The 20,217-nt window shown below is 37.9% G+C and overlaps 1 protein-coding gene across 7 annotated transcripts in view; it reads right to left on the bottom strand.

Moving 5' to 3' along the window:
• The window catches only part of NKAIN2 (sodium/potassium transporting ATPase interacting 2), a 998,481-nt gene that overhangs the window by 15,272 nt on the left and 962,992 nt on the right, over positions 1-20,217 (bottom strand). For all 7 annotated transcript variants that reach the window (XR_006717547.1, XR_006717549.1, XR_006717548.1 and 4 more), the window contains one exon: positions 12,009-12,069. Coding sequence is in view for 3 of the 7 variants with exons in the window: in XM_045499460.1 (XP_045355416.1) it covers positions 12,009-12,069 (61 nt within the window). In the remaining 4 variants the exon portion in view is untranslated. The remainder of the gene's footprint in view (positions 1-12,008; positions 12,070-20,217) is intronic.

Raw genomic sequence — 20,217 nt, 5'->3', positions numbered from 1 at the left:
TATTATGAGCCATAGGTGAGCTGGTTAGACATGATTGGGCATGTCTTCTCAGGTGACATCCAGCATATACTTAGAATGCACAGTCCATTTAAATGCAGTACTTTTAATTAGAGTGTGGGCACATTTACGTTTTTGTGCATATTTAAGAAAATTTAAAAAAGCCCACATGCATTCCTTGACTTATAATCCTCACTAACATAATCTTTGCATCATTTTGCATCCTCCAGAAAGGAAAATCATCAAACTCTTGAGTTTAAATTAATCATCTGTTTAGAATGATAGTAGCAGTTTCAGGAAAGAGAATGTTCAGTGGTTATTCTAACATTTTTATTGATATTTGCGAAAGCTGAAACTAGATTTGGTATATTGAGCTCCTTAAAAACACTTAAGATTATTCCTGTGTGAATTACAGTGTACATTTGGTCGATATGGACTGGAAAAGTAGTTCTGTTTAACCAAGGCACACCTATTTTTATTAAATTCTGCATATCCCTCTGATATATCCTTTCGATTTCTGCTGAAATGTCATTTCCTCAAGGAATAATTTTCTAGTCTTCTCACCTAGATGATACACCCCTGGGGGGGGGGCATTCCACTACCACACCTCTCCCACCCTTGCCTGAATTCTCATGACAAGTGACTGTAGTTCTTCATGGGAACTGCGTCCTGGGCGCTATGCGCCATGAAGGCAAAGTCTGTATCTGCTTGGTTCCCTGTCTCATCCCTAGCGATGGACACACGAACCCATCATAGAGTGGTTACTCCATAAATACGGGTTGAAAGGATCTATCTTGATTATTGCAGTGAAGTGGTGTGGAAAGTATATTTAAATCTGGAGATTTACGTTCTATTCCCAGTTCTGCCTCTAAATGACTATTTCACGTTAGAGCGAGTCAATTCAAGTGTCTCTTTCCTCAACTGTCAAAAGAGGGGATTAAAGTAGGTGATTGTTAATATTGCTCATAGCTCTAGGATTCTGCACACTTCCATATTTCTGGGATTGGTTTACATATCAATGGTAGCAATAAAATATTTAAAATGAGCAAGTCTGCACAGGCATAGTGAATGGGAAAAATTAGCGCAAAGGAGTTATTTCTCTCCGACTGTTACTACCATATTATGCATTGATTTTGCTAGGCAAGTTTCCAGGAAGATGAGCTGTTGAGTAGTATATGTATATACTCTAGATTATATGTAGTATATGTATTTTATAGTTACCTATCTACACACACACAGCATTTGGAACCTGAGTCATGGCGATTCTCAACTGGAAAACAGGGGAATAGAAAAAAATGTGGGACCTGGAAGAGGGGAATAGGATCGGCAGGTTTGGGCCCAAAAGAAACACTGTCCCCTCATTCAATTCACTTCAGTGAGGAAAGTGTATGGATGTTACTATGTGCTTCCCTTTGCTTTTCTGCTCTTGGGAATTCCTTAACATCAACTTCATTAGTTACAAAGGCAGCAATCCATATCCAATTTTCTTTTTGTGTCAGGATTGTTCATGTATAAACTAGGCTCCTTTGTTGGAAACATTTGCAATTAATCCCATAAACAAACAAACAAAAAATGCAAATCTTGCACTGCCTGCCCCAGCCAACTCCACCGACTCTGAGCCTGACCACCATCTATTATATACAAAAATGAATTGAAATTCCCACTTTGGGCCTAACCTAATTTTCAAGTGATAATAGGCATGGATTCCCAGAAGCACTCTATGCCTCTTGATAGCAACTTCCTAATTTCCTTTCCTGGTAAATGTTTTAAATAAGATTTTAGCACCAAAGGAAATTAACCTTTAAATTAATTGTAATTATAAAATGCCATCACTGATTTTTGTCTTCAATCTAATTACTTTCTATTATTTAAACAAACCTCACCTCCTGTGAGCTTTAAGTTTGTTTCTCCTTCACTCCCTGTCACACAATGCCAACCAATCCTAGCAGAGGTCTCCCTGAGTCTCTGCAGCTAGAGCAGCCTCATTTAAATGTCACGCAGGATTGAGAGTTCGCCCTCTGTTCCCTTATTGACAAGGCGCTCTTTCAGAGGCTATGCTATGCATAAGGCTGCTCTGCTCAGATGTTTTCGTTCTGCATACCTGGTGGCCATCCTCAGAGATGCGGAGTTTTTTATCCTCCTGCTGTTAAGAAGGAGATAGCTAAGCCCAGCCTTCTGTCTCTATTAGAAGCCACTTCCAAAACTAAAACACAACTGGACATACTGAAGTGGGCACCTGCCAGCATCATTTATCAAAAGACGAACTTTGAATGTGGAGCCTACTTTCCCAGCACGCCTCAGCTTTGGAGGGCTCTTAGAGCTTAGTTTCCTATGCGGGCTCTTTGTCTTGTTCGCATTTGTTCTTTCGAGATGGGACTGTGGGATCCCAGGAACTTTATTTTGTGAGCGTGTCTATCTACACCGTGGTGCTAAAAGCATGCTTTTTTTCCTGCCACTTAGCTGCCTTCTTTGTCATGTCATTATCAATGCGAGTACAGACAGATGGTGAGGAAGAAGTATGGAATACCCATTACAGGTGGCCTGTGTACTGCAGAATTGGAAGATGAAGTAGAATAATCAAAATGGAAGATTTTTCTTTTAATCATTTCTGTAAATGTCACCACTTTCCCTTCCACTTACACTCCCTGGCTTTCTTTTCTATTGAGGCTGATTAAAACAACCTGAAGAGTATGAGAAAGCTTCAGTTCTCCCAGCCAGAAATATTTTCTGCATAAAATACATCCTTTACTACACCCCAGTAAGATGTCATCCTTTTTGCTGGACTGAATATTGTCACCTTAACACTATTCTTTAGAAACAAGGTCCTGATTGTTCTGAATCAACAGAGGGTAGGGGATCAATAAATTTCCTTCCCCCCGTATTTTTGACTTGGGAACATGAAATTTATTTAAAGATGATTATAGTGTGTGTAGGTGTGTATGAGAGTGTGTGGATGTGAGTGTGTGTATGTATGTGTGTGCATGAGTGGAAAGCAGTATAGTACAATGGGAGAGACATTGTGAAAAAAATAGAAAATAAGAAGTGACTGTTGAGGGATCAGATTCAACTTTCACCTGAATATTCAATTTTAAAAATAATTAAAAAAATTAAAAATAAAGCTCATATATTTTCCCTTCAATGACCATGAGAGGGAGTAATTTAATAGTAGTCTGAAAAAGAGATCACTACTAACTAATGAGCAAGAGAATGTAAAAACTGTATTTCACTGTTAGGGAATGCTGTTGCCTCTGATAGAAACTTGCATGTGATTGACAGGAGGCATATGTCTATGCAGGCATTCGTTTCAGGTGCTGATCATTTATTCAATCTTTTATTTTTATATATGGCAGCATGTCTCCGCCCCACTCTTTTCTGCCATTTGCTTAGAAAATGACAAAAGTGCTTTATTATAACTGATTACCCATTTACTTACAATAAACTGGAGTCTAAGAAGATACAACATACCCTTACTAGTTTCCAAATGGTCTAAGAAATGTTTGTGGAGAGCTGATTGATTCATTCATTTATTTCCCAGATAATTACTGAGTCCTGCTCCAGGTTGGGGATTGCTAGATGCTGAGCATACAGCAGTGGTCAAGACAGGTGTGGTCCCTGAGGGCAATGGCTAATACTCTCTTATCCTGAAAGAGTCAATATGTGCTGTATTGGTGTCAGAAGTTCAAGAATAAGCTCAGTGACCTTGGGCAAGTCATTTAATCTTTATGGGTCTACAAAATTAAGCTGTTGAAATAGAGCCGTAGACAGTAGTTTTCCATCATTTTCAAGCCTGCAGTATTCCTAATCCAAAAGAAATCTTAAGCAGAATCAGAAGTTGTAAAATTAAATAAAGGTAGAGCTCCTGTGTTTTGGGTGAGTTGAGGAAGAAGCAAGGTGACAGACATCTCTTACCCTGGCCTCACTACGATTCTGTAAAGCATAACTAGAGATTAGTAGCATTCAAAATCTGGGGCTCTGGGCTTTAATATGTAATTCTGTTCAGAGAAGGGGAAATGAATGGCAAGTTTGGGTTTTATGTAAGGCTAGTAGATGTGGACAAGATTATTTCACTAACTCACCTTGAAAAATCACAAAACAAATGTTATAAGGAGATGATAAAGCAATACCATGTTAACAGTATTTTATTATTTCATTTGATTGCTTTTGTGTGATACTCTAAAAGTAAAACAGATACAGCATTCTCATAACTCTGTCAACGTGATGCCTGAGAACTTGGCACCTATTTTGAACTGCTAATTGCCTGCCCCTTAGGTTATGTTTGAAGAGTGATTTATAATAACAAGAAAGAAAGCTTAGATTACCAACTAATGTGTAGTATGACCCTAACAACCAGATAGAAAGAATGGTGGATACATAGATGGGCAGATGGGTAGATGGATAGATAGATAGACAGATAGATAGAAAATAAGGAGGGAGGGAGGAAAGAAGGAAGGAAAGAAGGAAGGGAAGGAGGGGAGGAAGGAGAAAGAAAGACTAGGAGCCATATGATATGCAGAAATGTTAACTGAGAAACATAATTCAGAATCGTGGGGTCATTCTAATTTTCTTTTTTTTTTTGTTTGTATTTTCTATACATTCTGCAGTAAACATACATTTCTTTATAAACAGGGAGAAACAAATATTTTTTAAAGGGGAAGTGTTTCTCCCTGCTGCCACCTGCAGCCAAAAGTGGGAGTGTGTGTGATTGTGTTCAAAGAATTCAAACTCAATGATCCTGACAAACTGGAAAAATGATCAAAACATATAGAATAGAGTTCAATACACAGAAGTGTAGGCCAGCAGCCTTTAGAAGAAAAATCAAACAAAAATAACAGAAAATTATTAGCCTCAGAGAAGTGAATAATTTCCTGTGGTTTGCTTTTCAAATGAACGTTTCTATAAATCGATTGTGACTTTTATCCCAAGGCCACTTGAATTTAGAGAATTCAGGACAGGTTTTTATGCATTTCTGCTTGGTTGGTGGGGTTGTGCTTGTGTGTGTCTATAAGTTTAAACACCTAGAATTCATTTTTCAATTTTTTTTTCAAAATAAGTCCCTTTAGGGTATTATTTTTGGATGATATTCTGTATTGTTCCAGAGGTGATGTGAATATTTAATAATACTTGCAAAAATACAAATCCCCTTTAGAAAAGATATGATTACTTAGAAACATGGATCCATCTTCTAGAGGACCAGTGTTTAGTTTTAGTTTAACTATTAACTACAAAGTTTATAAGAAAACATAATACAAATTGAGAAATCATGTGATTATTATCTGTTCTGGGTTGGTGATGTTTTCCATGGCTGCGTGTCTTCCTTTCAATTGTCACCTCGAACAGCGCTAATGAGGCAGAGAGAGAAGTTGTTCGTTCTATCACTGAAAGTGGACATCCATCTGTGGTGCAGAAGATCTCAGCATTAAGTGAGAGAAGAGCTACATATATAATAAAAGGCATGCCAGGCCGAGAATCTCGGAATGTTTCATCTCTTTCACAGAACTTTGTAAAAGAGAACAAGTAGAGGAGAATAGAAAGGAGCGGAGGTCATAAGGAAAACTCAGCATGGCTGGCAACAGATGACACAGGAAAGAGCCTTGCCACAAAGACGGCTCAGCAAGGGTCGCCTGCTTTCCTGGAGAAAGCCTTTCCTCCAAAGAAATAGCACTGCCTTTTCATGAACAAATACATAAAAGTGCATTGCAATGGTTGCCTCCCTTGAATAGGGTTCACATGTCAAGGCACACCCGCTGGAGCAGGCCCCCCGCTTTTTTCCTGGGGAGGAGCTACTCATCTGAAGGCAGATCACCCCCCACCACAGCAGGAGGCACTGCCCAGCAACTCCTTAGAGAGCATGGAGCCAGGACACTGGGAAGTATTACAGCCTGGAGAGACGGGCCAGTGAGCCACTGCTCGCCCCAATCTATGCCCCATAGAGGTTGTCAAACATCCAGGAGCCACATGGCGTGTGTGCGCATGGCAGGTAGAAGAGGGGCATGTGTGGATTTGGATATAGAACTTTACCAAAAGAAATTCCCCCCAAATTTATATGGTAAAGGGCTAACCTCTAATATGATTGTATTTGGAGGAGGGCCTTTAAAGAGGCAATTAATGTTAAATGAAGTCATAAGGATGGGGCCCTAATCCAACAGGACTGGTGTCCTTTTAAGAAAAGGAAGAGACGCCAGGGGCAAGACTGTACACAGAGGGCAAAGTGAGAAGTCAGCTGTCTGCAAGCAAAGGGAGAGGTTTCGGTTGAAACCAAACCTGCCAGTACTTTGATCTTGGACTTCTAGCCTCTGGGACCATGAGAAAGTATATGTCTGTTGTTTAAGCCATGCAGGATGTGGTATTTTGTGATTGTGGCCCTAGGTGACCACGACATGGGGGCGGGAGTGTCCCCATCTTCCTGCTGCTCCGAGGAAGCGACTCTGCTCCCAGGGCTGCTGTCACCTCCTAGTCAGCACAGCAGATGGCAGTGGTGTCCTGCGAGTTTGCACAGCCAGCTAGACTGTCAGCCTGTGCCTCTGGCTTAGACAACTAAAGGGTCAGAGATGTAAACTTCAAGGTCCAGACTTTTTCATTGGAAAAAAAAAATTCTTTGCATTAAAGTATATCCATCTATCTATCTTTATCTATCCATCTATCATCTATCTATCTATCTATCTATGAAGCTGGGCTTCACAAAAGTAAATGAGATACTGTTTAAAAGGAGAAATAAGGGGAAAAAATCTCAGGCATTTGGTGTGCCTACAGTCTAACTGTCTCTAGTTCAGTGATGACTTATTGCTATTTTATGTAGTGAAGTGGGAGAGTTTGCTTACAGAGACTGAACCCTTTCCATAGTTTCCCTGCAGGCTTCTGCTGTTGAAGCTCCATGGCTACACTTGCTGTTTGGGCTTGAAATAGTAAAACTGAGCATATAGCTGGCCAGCTTCGTATTGACATCAAGAATACCTTCATTTTCCAGTTGCCAAAATTGGGCCCTTATCTCTACTGTCCATTTTCAGCACAGTTACAGAACTAAGACTCTTCTCTGTTCTTCCCGAGTCTCTTAGGAATGAAAACTTACCTATTTTCGCCAGCACGTGGCTAGCATACCCTCCTGCTACTAAATTGCTATCAGAATGCTTCACTGCAGACCTATAGCAGGTAAGAACAGACACTTTCTGAGATCTCTTTCCTGTTTACCTATACATTAAACTTCTCCCATAATTCAGGCCTTACCTTCTGAGAAATTAGACAGAAATTAGACAGAAATTTCAGATCTTTTTTACTTGTGAGCATTGGAATTCATGTGTTCTAGGCAGGGTCTGTAGGTGAGTATTCAGACAGATGATGAAGGCAAGGATAATACAAGGGAAATATCAATCCAAAGCATTGTACTCAACACTCATCATTTACCCCTACGTCTAAATGATCATAATAAATAAACCTAACTGGACACAGAACTGGCCCAAATGAGCATCTTATCCAGGATTTTTAGTAGTGCCATGACTGTCTAAGGTAAGCATCCGTCTATGTGGACATACAAATAAACAAGTTGTTCATATCTAACCCACCGAGCAAAAAGACTAAAATTGGAAAACTTATTTATGAGAAGCCTGCTTGTGATTTGTATTAAGAAAGGCAGATAAGGTGTCATGGTCAAAATATGCATAATGATATAAGCACTATTTGGGGGAGCTTTCTTTTGAAAATAGATTATTAGATGCTTGAAAGAGAAACCTGACCTTCCCAAAGATATTTGTGACCTCATATCTGCTGGGATTTACATAATTTGGCCAAAGCTTGATATAGGTTGGAATTCCTTAAACTGAGTCCTTCAGAACTCTAATTCTCTGGGATATTTTTTTTTTTTTTTTTAAACAATTGATTCTTTTTTTTTTTTTTATTTTTTTTTTCAACGTTTTTATTTTTTTATTTTTGGGACAGAGAGAGACAGAGCATGAACGGGGGAGGGGCAGAGAGAGAGGGAGACACAGAATCGGAAGCAGGCTCCAGGCTCTGAGCCATCAGCCCAGAGCCTGACGCGGGGCTCGAACTCACGGGCCGCGAGATCGTGACCTGGCTGAAGTCGGACGCTTAACCGACTGCGCCACCCAGGCGCCCCCTAATTCTCTGGGATATTAAGATTTCTTATGAAAAGGCATTTTGTGTTCAAATGTTTGGGATATTAACTATACTTTTAATTTCTGTAAATTAATGCTTTAACATCTCTTTACAAAATGACTACTGGCTGTTCCCAAGTAAACCCTAGCTCACCTAAAACATCTGGAGACTTTAGGTACTCCCAGGCCATTTTGTCTAATAGTCACAGTGAATACGGGTTCAAATTTAGCCAGCTAATCCTAAACCCATTTACCCTACTTTGCCCATTCCTGTCCAATGAAACCACAATAAAGGTGCTCGGCCAACAGTTCTGCTCTCTCTCGCTGGCCTGTGACCCCTCCAGGTGGCCTTGTATGGTGTGCTGTGTTCTCCCTGGGGAAATAGAGCATAGTAGAACTACAGAAATCTTCCTAGTTTTTCTCTCTTTCTTTTTAGAATTTTTAAAATAATTCATTTATTTTTGAGAGAAACAGAGAGATAGAGTGGGGGGGGGGAGTTGCAGAGAGAGAGGGAGAGAGAGAAAATCCCAGGTAGACTCCATTCTGTCAGTGCAGAGCCCAATACAGAGCTTGATCTCATGAACTGTGAGATCATGGCCTGAGCTGACATCAAGAGTCAGATGCTCAAACAACTGAGCCATCCAGGCACCCCTCTAGTTTTTCTCTTATTATTATTATTTTATTAATTTTTTTAACATTTTATTTTTTGAGAGACAGAGAGGAACAGACCACAAGCAGGAGAGGGGCAGAGAGAGAGAGAGAGGGAGACACCAATCCAAAGCAGGCACTAGGTTCTGAACTGTCAGCACAGAGCCCGATGCAGGGCTCAAACCCACGAATGCAAGATCATGACCTGAGCCGAAGTTGGACACTCAATCGACTGAGCCACCCAGGCACCCCTAGTTTTTCTCTTTGATTTGCATCTGGCCTCACCCAACATAGTATGGTTCAAACAAAACTATGGAAGAGGAAAAATCAAACACACTCTACTGGAAAATCCTCAGAGTTGTTAATACGTAAATGTGCATCCTAAATTTTTAGTGTCAAACTTACTTGGCTTTGGAATCTTTTCTGAGCAATATATTTTACGGAACTAGCATTTCTGGGATCCCCTTTGGGAAGCACTCTTCTAGATGGATACTGATTATCTGTCTAGGAGATTTGGTGTGACAGTATTTTCTGCAGATAAAAATGCACTAACATCATTGTGAAATGAAATCAAACATTATATATAGTGTAAGGAAAGCTCAATTCCCATATGAAATTTGGACTTTCCCTTCACCAAAGTTTTGGCACAAAGACACTGAATGATAATATTTGAATGAACGCACACTTTCAACTCCACATAGGTTGTGAAGTCCATGTATTTTAAAATCCATACATCTATCACCCTTCCTAATCTTTGAATAAGTCTTTTGTGCATAAGACAAGTACTTACAAGGTATCTTTTCTTGTACATTAATTAGGCACCTCAATTTCAACCTGTCTAAATGGAACCAATTATTACATTCCTATTCTACTTTCCTCAAATGACATTTCCATTTAACCATTCACTTGGACCAGAAACCCAGGTATCTATCAGGCCTTCTCTTACACAGTACCCATCCACCACCCATTTATCACTTCCTTTTTCCATGTCTCTTTTTAACATCTATCCTCTCCATCTCCAATACAGAGATGTCCAGACCTTCATCATCTCCTATCTCATTTTCATGATGTCCTAACTAGTCTCCTTTTTCCTAATCTTGCCCCCCACCAGTCTTTCCTTCACACTGATATGAATGCGGTTTTTCTAAAGTATATTTCTGATTACATCATGCTGTTTTCATAAACTACCTGCCAATTGATTTGCCATCACACTATACAAAATGAAGTCCAGACTCCTTACTCTGTTATGACCATTTTTCTACTGACTCGTTCATGCTCACTTTTCTAATCTTCTCTGGAAATGCAGATACAATTCAGTCGTATTAGTCTGGCTGCTCTGTCCCCAATATGGCAGGCTGTATATGCCATGGTGCTTTTTGATCTTTTGCCTGGGATCACCTTACTCTCACATCAGCTACTGAACAAATATCTATTCATCTTTCAATCTATTCATCACCCATGTGCAAGGGTGTCTTTCTCTGTGAAAGCTTTCCTGGTCCCTTTCCTATTTCCCCACAAGATACACTCTATGGAATTTTATTATACTTACATGTTTAGATGTTGGTTTTTCACGACTAGATAGTGACTTACTAGAAAGGAGGAAGCAGTGTCAGGTCATTAATTTAGAGGAGACACTTTTTCAATCACAGTAATACATGGTAAAATCAGGAATATGTAGCACATAGTTTGTTATTCATTGTGTTAAAAGAAATAATGGTCCTTTCACTAAAAGAGCATTTGTATAACACTCCTCAGTAAATCAAGTGCTATATCATGCTTTGGAGATTTTAAGATTAGTAATACACAAGCTTTTACCTCTAGTAAGTCACCATCTAGTCATGAAAAACCAACATCTAAAAAACATGTAAGTATAATAAAATTCCATAGAGTGTATCTTGTGGGGAAATAGGAAAGGGACCAGGAAAGGTTTCACAGAGAAAGACACCCTTGCGCATGGGTGATGAATAGATTGAAAGATGAATAGATATTTGTTCAGTAGCAGATGTGAGAGTAAGGTGATCCCAGGCAAAAGATCAAAAAGCACCATGGCATATACAGCCTGCCATATTGGGGACAGAGCAGCCAGACTAATACGACTGAATTGTATCTGCATTTCCAGAGAAGATTAGAAAAGTGAGCATGAACGAGTCAGTAGAAAATGGTCATAACAGAGTAAGGAGTTTGGACTTTATTTTGTATAGCGTGATGGCAAATCAATTGGCAGGTAGTTTATGAAAAAAGCATGATGTAATCAGAAATATACTTTAGAAAAATCACATTCGTATCAGTGTGAAGGAAAGGCTTTGGTGGGGGCAAGATTAGGAAAAAGGTTGATTGGAAAGTGAAGAAGAAACACATATCTCTCTTTGGAATTTTCCTCAAATTATCCTGTAACAGAAGAGTGGATCTCATCTTTTCCATCTTGAAATCCCAACCATTATGAATATTTTTGGAAATGAAAAAAAAAAAATATCCCCAACTTTGATTATTTTCCTCAGAGTAAATATAGCTGCATAGGCAAGTACTCTTGATAGTACCAAGAGAATAGAATGTTTTTCCAATCCTCCTATTTCAGATCCTTAAGGGGCAAGGAAGGAGTGAAACCTTCCATCTGCCATGTTTAGAAGAGCAAAACACAGTGAAGCCACTTACAGGCTTGTAAGATGGTACCAGGTCTAAACTCTAGAGCTACAAATAGGACTCAATGCTGGGACTCTGACAGAGAGTTATAGCCATTTGGATCAAATTGTAGGAACAAAAAGGAAATATGAGCATTTGGTTTCCTGAAGACACATTTCTTAAATTAGTCTGAAGTCAGTTCTTGAAAAGTTTAGGAACTATTCCAAACTGTTGATTATTGGGATTTTTAGTCCTGGGTGAAACTGATTAGGCATTAATACCTAATAAGGGTTTCTAAAAAGAAAACAGTCAAATTAACCACACTTAAAAATCATTCCTGTCCTCAATTTCCCCTCTTTATTCTCTACTAGAATTGTTATAAGAGAAATAAATCTTTAAAAATGCATTTAGTAAAATTAAAGAATGTTTTTGAAATGTTTTCAAAATGGGTGCTTCTCCATTTTTTCAATATGTTGGATATTTTTACAAAAACACTTTATCGCAATGGATACAAAAGGTTTATTCCTTGTTCCAATGTTGTGTTGGGGGATACTGTCTGAGAAGTAAGAAGGCTAGGTAGGAGGCAGTGAAGGAGATGCTTTGAACTTGAAAGAAACAGAATAGAGCTTTAATACTTACAGCTGTCCTCTTCTTCAGTTATACATTTCACAACATAACAGGCGTAGATGAACCCTGCCAGCTGAAACAAAACAAAGATGCTTTAGACAGGAAGCAAAGACAATGGTACTGGACCTCACTGGGTAGTGGCTTAATGGCAGGCAGTGTATAACTAGAGACAGTGTTCCAAAATGATGGTTTCTCATACTGAACCTTGACTCCAGTGTGGACTCTTGATTCAAGTGACATCTATTTTCCTTATAAATAAATGCATTGCTCTCTTTTTCTCTGAACTGCATTTATGTGCAAGATTTGTTCATTGCCAGGCAATCTAAAACAAGTTATTTTAGGTACAGGGAAAAAAATTATGGTCATTTATTAAAGGAATAACATTTGCATTTGTGCCAATCAACTTCTAATTTACTTTCATTAGCCAAGAGCCTTAGATTCTAAAATTGGACTCTCACCGACTAACAGAAAAATGTTTTGAGGGAAAAAATATTAAGATTCAGTGGCATGTTGCATGGAAGAAAAACACTTATTTAGACCTGTAACAGGAACCAGGGCACACTAAGCACAAGCAGGTTGACATGTTACACAAAGCGATGGCGTGGGTGCCTGTAGGTAAGATACGTCGTGATGCACTGAATCCAGGATAGCACAAATCACATCATCCTTTCCGAAACATACTGCAAAAAGGTCCCTATGGTCAAAGAAGTCTTTGCTCACTGAGATTGTTAAGGAACACCTCAAAGTTCTTTGATATCTATTCCCTCAGATTGAGTGGTTTTGTATTCCTTCATATCAGTAGAATATTTATTTAGTGAAATTATGAATGCTGGTAAAAGTATGCAAAACTAATATAATTTCCTAATAGTGGAATTTCCCCCCTCCCCATAATTCTGTTTGGGGGATTCCAGAAAGGATGGAACAGTGATGAAGATTATGCTCAATGATATTTCAGAAAAGCATTGATCTGGCTGAGAACTGAGAGTATATGATAATATTTGGCATGGGGAAGGGAACATGAGGAAAGGCTGTGGTCTCCCATTAGGAAGCTAAGTCACAGGGCAAAAAGGAGCTGCTGGGAGGAGCCAAATGAAATTGTTTTTCATTAGCTGACAGTGATCTTTCTGGAAGATGTGAGTGGAACACTTTAAGTCAGAGGGCACGCTGATAGGTATTTAATGAGCACAGTATTATCTGGAGAGAAAGAAGGGTCCAGTTAAAAGAGAGACTTTAGAAAATCTATAATTTGGATTTGAGGTAGAAAGGCATATTCTGGCAGACTCTAGCTCTATTCCAAAGCGAACTGGCATAGAATAAGACAGTGGTTATCCTGGCATAGAAGTAGTGACTCGCTTGGAGGAGGAATGGGTAAGGAAGAAGATCCCTGCAACATATTCTTCAAGGGCTTTTGTTTTCAAATGCTGGGTGAGAGGGGATGTATACTTCCACTCCTCCCACCCCCAGATTTAGTATCTGAACCAGTACACATCATGGAGAGCTACAGAAGAATACCAATAATATATTAGCAGTTTTCTTTTCTTTCCTTTTTTTTTAAAGCATATCTTAGAAAAATCATTGGGGTGCCTGGGTGGCTCAGTCGGTTGAACATCTGACTCTTGACTTCAGCTCGGGTCATCATCTCATGTTTTGTGAGATTGAGCCCCAGTCACACCCTGTGCTGACAGTGTGGAGCCTACTTGTGACTCTCTCTCTCTCTCTCTCTCTCTCTCAAAATAGATAACTAAACTTAAAAAAAAAAGGAAAATCATCAAATCATCATTTTTCTCTTTAAATGGTATGTTGCAATGGGCAATAAAATAGTGGTAGTAAGAACTGTTTCCTTATATAATAGAATCATCAAGATCATCATTTTTATAGGCTTATTTTTAGAGTATAGGGTGGTATTAAGAACAGCTTTAGCATAGATTTTGATTTGACCAAACAAAATCACACAATTTGAACATTTTCATGGGTACTGAAAAAAAAATAGACTATACTAACATTTCTTAATCTTTCATCCAACAGGATCCATGAAAATGCTCTAATCATTGAGTGAGCCAGTCCCATGGGTACTCTGTCACTAGTACTTGGATTTGACTGTGATGAGTTTTGGTTAAATCCCTTGGGTACTGCTTATATAGCTCCTTCCCTTCTTCCACAGGGAGTCCTTATCATCCTTGACTAAATTCTATCCATTTATCAATAGTGTATCTCTTCAGTTTTAAATACTTACTACTTGAATTATCTATAAAGCAACTTTTTCCTAGTCACAAACTTTTCTTTTGATCTTCACTCATCACTTATTACTTCTAAATGAAATTCTAGGTAAAAAGCATTGATAAATTATGAGATCCAGGGCCAATAAATTTAAGCTTCTCATTAAAGTGTCACTAGATTCTAGATTATTAACTGTACTACTCTCCCAGAATGCAGCCAAGGCCCTGTATTCTGCTTACCAGTGATCTTTTAATTGTATTCAGTTGCATTCTTTAACTATCAGGGGAACTCCTTTGATATAAAAGTAAATCCTGCTGCATTTCATTACAAAAGCTTGCTGATTAAGAGAACTTTAGCTTTTAAATTGGTCACCTCTAAATACAAATGGAAATTAGTTCCCCCCAAATTAATCAAGATTCATAAGCCTCTGTTATCTTCCAATTTTCCTATACCATATAAATTTATAATTTAATTCTTACTCCATAGCAATTTAAAAAATTTACCTACAGAAAGGGGCTTCAAATCATTTGTAACTCCAAATGCTTCCTATAATGTGCAATACCTATAATTGCTATGTGGGTTACAAAGACAAACTCAGCCAGAGTTTCTCAACCTTGGCACCATTGACATTTGGGCTGGGAAATACTTTTTTGTAAGATCTGTTGTGAATTATAGGATGCTTCTCCAGAAACATCCTACAATCAATCCACTTGACAACTGAGATTTTCCAAAATGTCTGCAGATATTGCCATATGTCCCTTAAAGGATAAAATTGCCCCAAGTTAGAGCCACTGTTTTAGATAGTCTTCCCAGCAGGACCTAGGAAAACTCTGGGAAGATGTAAATTATGTTCAGGGAGGAGCAAACAGCTCCATTCAGAGGAGTTTGGGCAATGGGAAGGGAATAATGGTGCCCAAATCAGGGAACAATGACCCATGTTTCAAAGTAGGTCAGAGTACATGGAATTAAAAAAATTATTTGGGTGACCTGGGTGGCTCAGTCAGTTAAGCATCCGCCTTCGGCTCAGGTCCTGATCTCGCAGTTCATGAGTTTGAGCCCCACATCGGGCTGTGTGCTGACAGCTCAGAGCCTGGAGCCTGCTTTGGATTCTGTGTCTCCTCTCTCTGCCCCTCCCCTGTTCCCACTCTGTCTGTCTGTCTGTCTGTCTCTCTCTTAAAGATAAAATAAACATTAAAATTAAAAAATAAAATAAAATCATTTTATTTTGTTCTTTACTTAAATATAACTAGAATAACAATGAAAGATACCAGTGGTATTATACTAGGCAAACATACAATTATCCACTTATGTAAAACAAAACAAAACAAAACAAAACAAAACAAAACAAAACAAAACATTCCAGTTGTTTTAGTCTTTGGCATTCAAAGCAGAGCTAAGCCTAAATCTTTTTATTTTTATTCATCTTTTCACCTTGATACATCTAATATGATTTGTTCACTTCTAATTCACCTGATAGTTAATTCATATCATCTTGATATCATTACTGGTTGAAAGGAAATGATATTTTCTCTCTATAACTAATCAGATTAAAATTCTTTTTTGTATCTACAAACCAAATTATGATTGCATGTCCCAGAAATTCACTTAGAAGCTAATAGATAAGAGGAAACCAAAGCCTTTTGGTAAGTACTTTAAAAAAGATTCAATTGTAGTAATTGAAAATGTAACAACCTTAGTTTTTAAAATACTATCTTTTGGATTTCTCTTTCCAGGAAGTTGGAGTACACATAGTTGTCTCTAACCCTAGTCTCACTAAAAGTGCAACTGAAAAAAATAAGACATTTTATATATAACACACATAGGAAGATACTGAAAAGTGGAAAGAATGTAGACTCCTAGAAACTTTGAGACCCAAGGAAAAACATGGGAATGAGTTCCCTATTTTTCTTTCGTCTCATATATACCAGATCTGGAGCTGAAGAAGCTCACAACTCAGAAATGCCAGCAGGCACAGATCAAAAAGCCCCAATAAAAGCCTACTTTCTCTAGCCAAATGACCAGGAAAAAGCCTAGTAAGACATAATGTTAAGATGATAATAGCTCTTCTTTGGCCAACATCACAGAAAAAAACTGTAGTTCCATTCCCCAACCACAGGAACAAAGGGGGGGGGGTGTCAAGACACCCCCATGCTGCAGTGTCTGAGAAGTCAGGCAGAAAAGTTGGACTTGCATTTTTTTCAGAAAGGAGGAAGACCCCCTCCTTAGTGTCAGTTAGAGACCATGGGGGGAATCTAGCTTCCAACCTCACTCTGTAGTATGGAGGCACATCTCAGGTGGTGTCAGGGAGATCTAGTGGAGAATCAGAATTTTTACCAATGCTGAGAAGTAATGAGGGCAATCCTCTATCCCCATGGTGTCAGACAATGGCACCCGAGAGCAGTAACAAGACATTGCTACCCCACCCAACCTTGGAGATATTATTGAAGGCCAAGTGGGGGGCAGGAACTTCCACTGCCTCCCAGCCTTAATGAGAAGCCCTTCCCCTTCTGTGGTTTCAAAGGAAGATGAGTGGGGAACTGGACTTCTATCCCACTTGGAAGTGATGAGTGTTATCTCTCCTTCACCTGCCAAAGTGGTTTCAGAAGAAGCCAGCTAAAACAGGAGGTTTAAGAAAGGTCTAGAGTCTCACATTATAATACCCAAAATGCCCATGTTTCAATGTAAAAGTTCAACATGCTAATAAGGAAGATCTCAAGCTGAATGAAAAAAGGCAATCAGTTGCAGTTAACACAGAGCTGGATGATAGAGATGTTAGAATTATCTGACAAATATTTTAAAGTAGTTTTCATAAAAATGCTTCAACAAGCAATTTATGAACACATTTGAAATAAATTTTAAAAATAGTCTCAGTAAAGAAATAGAAGGACTAAAGAACCAGATTGAAAATTTAGAGCTAAAAAGATGCAATAACAACAACAACAGAACTGAACTACAGAATGGAGAAGACAAGAAGGAATCCATGAATTTGAATTCACAGAATAATAGAAATTATCCAATATGGACAAGAGAGAAAAAAGTAGATTGAAAAAAATGAACAGAGCCTCAGGGACCCATGAAACTATAGTAAAACAGATGACATATGTGTCATTGGTGTCCTGAAATGAAAATAGAGCAGTACTAAAAAAGTACTAAAAAAATAGTGACTGAAAACTTCCTAAATTTGACAAATGATGTGAAATTACATATTCAAAAAGTTGAATGAAGCCCAAACAGGGTAAGTCCAAAGAAATTCGCACCAAGATACATGACAGTCAAAATTTGAAAAATCAGACACAAAAATCTTGAAAGCAGAAAGAAGGAAATATTTACGTACCCCAGTTTAAAACAACAGTTTGTGGGTTTCCTTTAAAACTAAACATACAACTACAATACAACCCAGCAATTGCACTCATGGCCATTTACCCCAAAGAAATGAAGACGTGTTCACACAAACAACTGTACACTTATGTTTATAGCAGCTTTATCCATAATAGACAAAAACTGGACACAACCCAGATGTCCTTAAGTAGGTGAGTAGTTAAAGAAACAGTGATATGCTCACATCATGTAATACTACTCAGCAATAAAAGGAAAGGACTATTGATATATATGCAGCTACCTGTATGAAAATCCATAGAATTATGCTGGGTGAAGAAAGCCAATCCTAAAAGGTTATATAATATATGATGTCATTTATATTACATTCTTGGCATGACAAAATTATAGAAATTGAGAACAGATTAGTGGTTGCCAGGGATTAAGTTAGGTGGGAGTCACAGGTGGATGTGGTTGTAAAGAGGCATCACGATGGATCCTTATCTGATAGAAGTTCATCAGTCACCATCCTCTCAGTGATACTGTGCTATAGTTTGCAAGATATTACCACTGGGGGAACCTGGGTAAAGGGTATACAGGATCTTTCTGCATTATTTCACAATTGCATATGATCTACAATTATCTCACAGTGGAAAGTTTAATTTAAAAATACTGTATTTTAGGCAACTATTATTTATGTTAAAAACATTTATATTTTAATTTTTGAATTTGTAAATTTATGGAAACAAAGTAGATATGCTTGTTTTCTTCAGTACAAAGACATATTTTAATTCTGAGCTCTTAGACCAACACAGAAGCCTACAATAGTTTTTGATGTTGATACAATATAGAATCACTATTTGACACTCTTTCGACTGGGGTTGAAGGTGAGGGGTAGCAAACACTACTTTCTTATCTGCAATTATCTCTTTCTCAAATAAATTAGTTTTATGTTTCATTTAAACCAAATCATCTACTTTTGTTCTCAGTTCATAATTCAGATGCTATAAGCCCATGTTTTTTGTAATATGAATTTGAACAGAAGGATATTATGCCCTCACAAAATATACTTTTAAGTTGCAAATGATTTTACTTGCTCTTTTGTACCTTACTCCATTTACATAATTTGAGATTGCTTCAGCAAGGGATTCTAATATGATTATATCAGTATTATTAATGAAGGTCTTTTATATGAAATATATTTTATGTGGGCTGGTGTATCATCTATCTTGTCCACCAGACGATTCTTATCCCATACTATTCCACTGACTGGACTGTTAGAAAGCATGTCGCGAATTTTCTTGCTACGGATAATCCAGGTGTAGTTATCAACCTACAATAACTCATAGAGGATTGCCTTTAGGGCTATTGTGAATGTTCACAGCCTACTGAGTCAGAAAAGCTTTTCAGAGGATCAGAAACATATCTTAATACCAGCCTTTAGGTATTGTGCCGCATCATCAAGCATGACTGTATTAAACACTTTTTAAAAGATTAAATAAAAGTAGACGTACATGCAAACTTGTATTATCTCCTTAAGACTGGGAAATGGACTGAACCAAATGCCAACACTGGCTTACCCAATAATTCCCATTATAAACTGGCCTCTGGAGATTAGTAGATTTCTTCAGACCAAACTTACCAAAAGTTATCTGAGTTCAGATGAGACTAATGTATGAGTAAAGTTGGCAGAGCAAAAGATATTCAGGTAGGGTAAAAGACAGCTAATAAAATTCAAATGTTGTGATGGTTATTACCTCTTTTGGAGTTTAACAAATTAGTTTAAAAACTGTATTGAGAGCAGCAGTTCAATCGTTCTATACTTTTGCCAGTTGGGAGGTGACCAAAGAAATGCTCATCTACTGCAATAGAGCTGCCACAAGATGCCTTCCTTTTTGAGGTAGGAGCCATAATGAAAGCACTTAACCAAATCCATTCATTGAAAATGATTGGCACTATGCTGTTACACCTAAAACCAATACAATGTAATATGTTAATTATATCTCACTAAAAAAAGAAAATGGGAAATGCAAAAAGCAACCTGTCAACAACACCCTACTAATTTAATAGTAAAACTGAATTTAAGATTATATAATGTATTAGGGACTTTACATTTACATAGTGATTTATTATAATGTAACATTTGGGAAAGAAAGTGCAGTTTTAAAATGTTCTGCAAAATATAAATAATTAATATTTTCCAGCAAAAAATTTGAAGAAAGACAGCACATAATTCCTTTCTGATAAAATGATTCAAATAGCATACTTTTTGCTCAGAGATAATCGGGAACTTAAAGCAAAATTAATGATACAAACAAGGCATATGCAGAAATAAGTTAGTTCAACTTAGGTATGTCATCAATAGACAAGGCTAATAATGTTCACTGCATTTCATTCAAAGGAGCATGCTGTCCCTGGTGATGATGGGAATACAAGGCCAGATTCTTCTGAAAACAGGATAATTATATTGGAATACTAGTTGCAAAAATAACCTATGTTTTAAAAAGGTGCAAAAACTATGTTAACATTCTTTTTTTCTTTTTTAGAGGTGCTAGATTAGAAGGAAAATGTAGAATATGTAATGCACTGGGTCCTGCAGCACATACTACAACACTATATTTCAAGAAGTCATTAATGAGACGACATCATGAGAATATGTATGTGTATATATATAACATGCATGGAGATT

This window comes from Leopardus geoffroyi, chromosome B2 (genome assembly GCF_018350155.1).
Source record: "Leopardus geoffroyi isolate Oge1 chromosome B2, O.geoffroyi_Oge1_pat1.0, whole genome shotgun sequence".
NCBI lineage: Eukaryota > Metazoa > Chordata > Mammalia > Carnivora > Felidae > Leopardus > Leopardus geoffroyi.
Note: the sequence above shows the minus strand (reverse complement) of the source record. Positions and strands in the feature narration are given on the sequence as shown.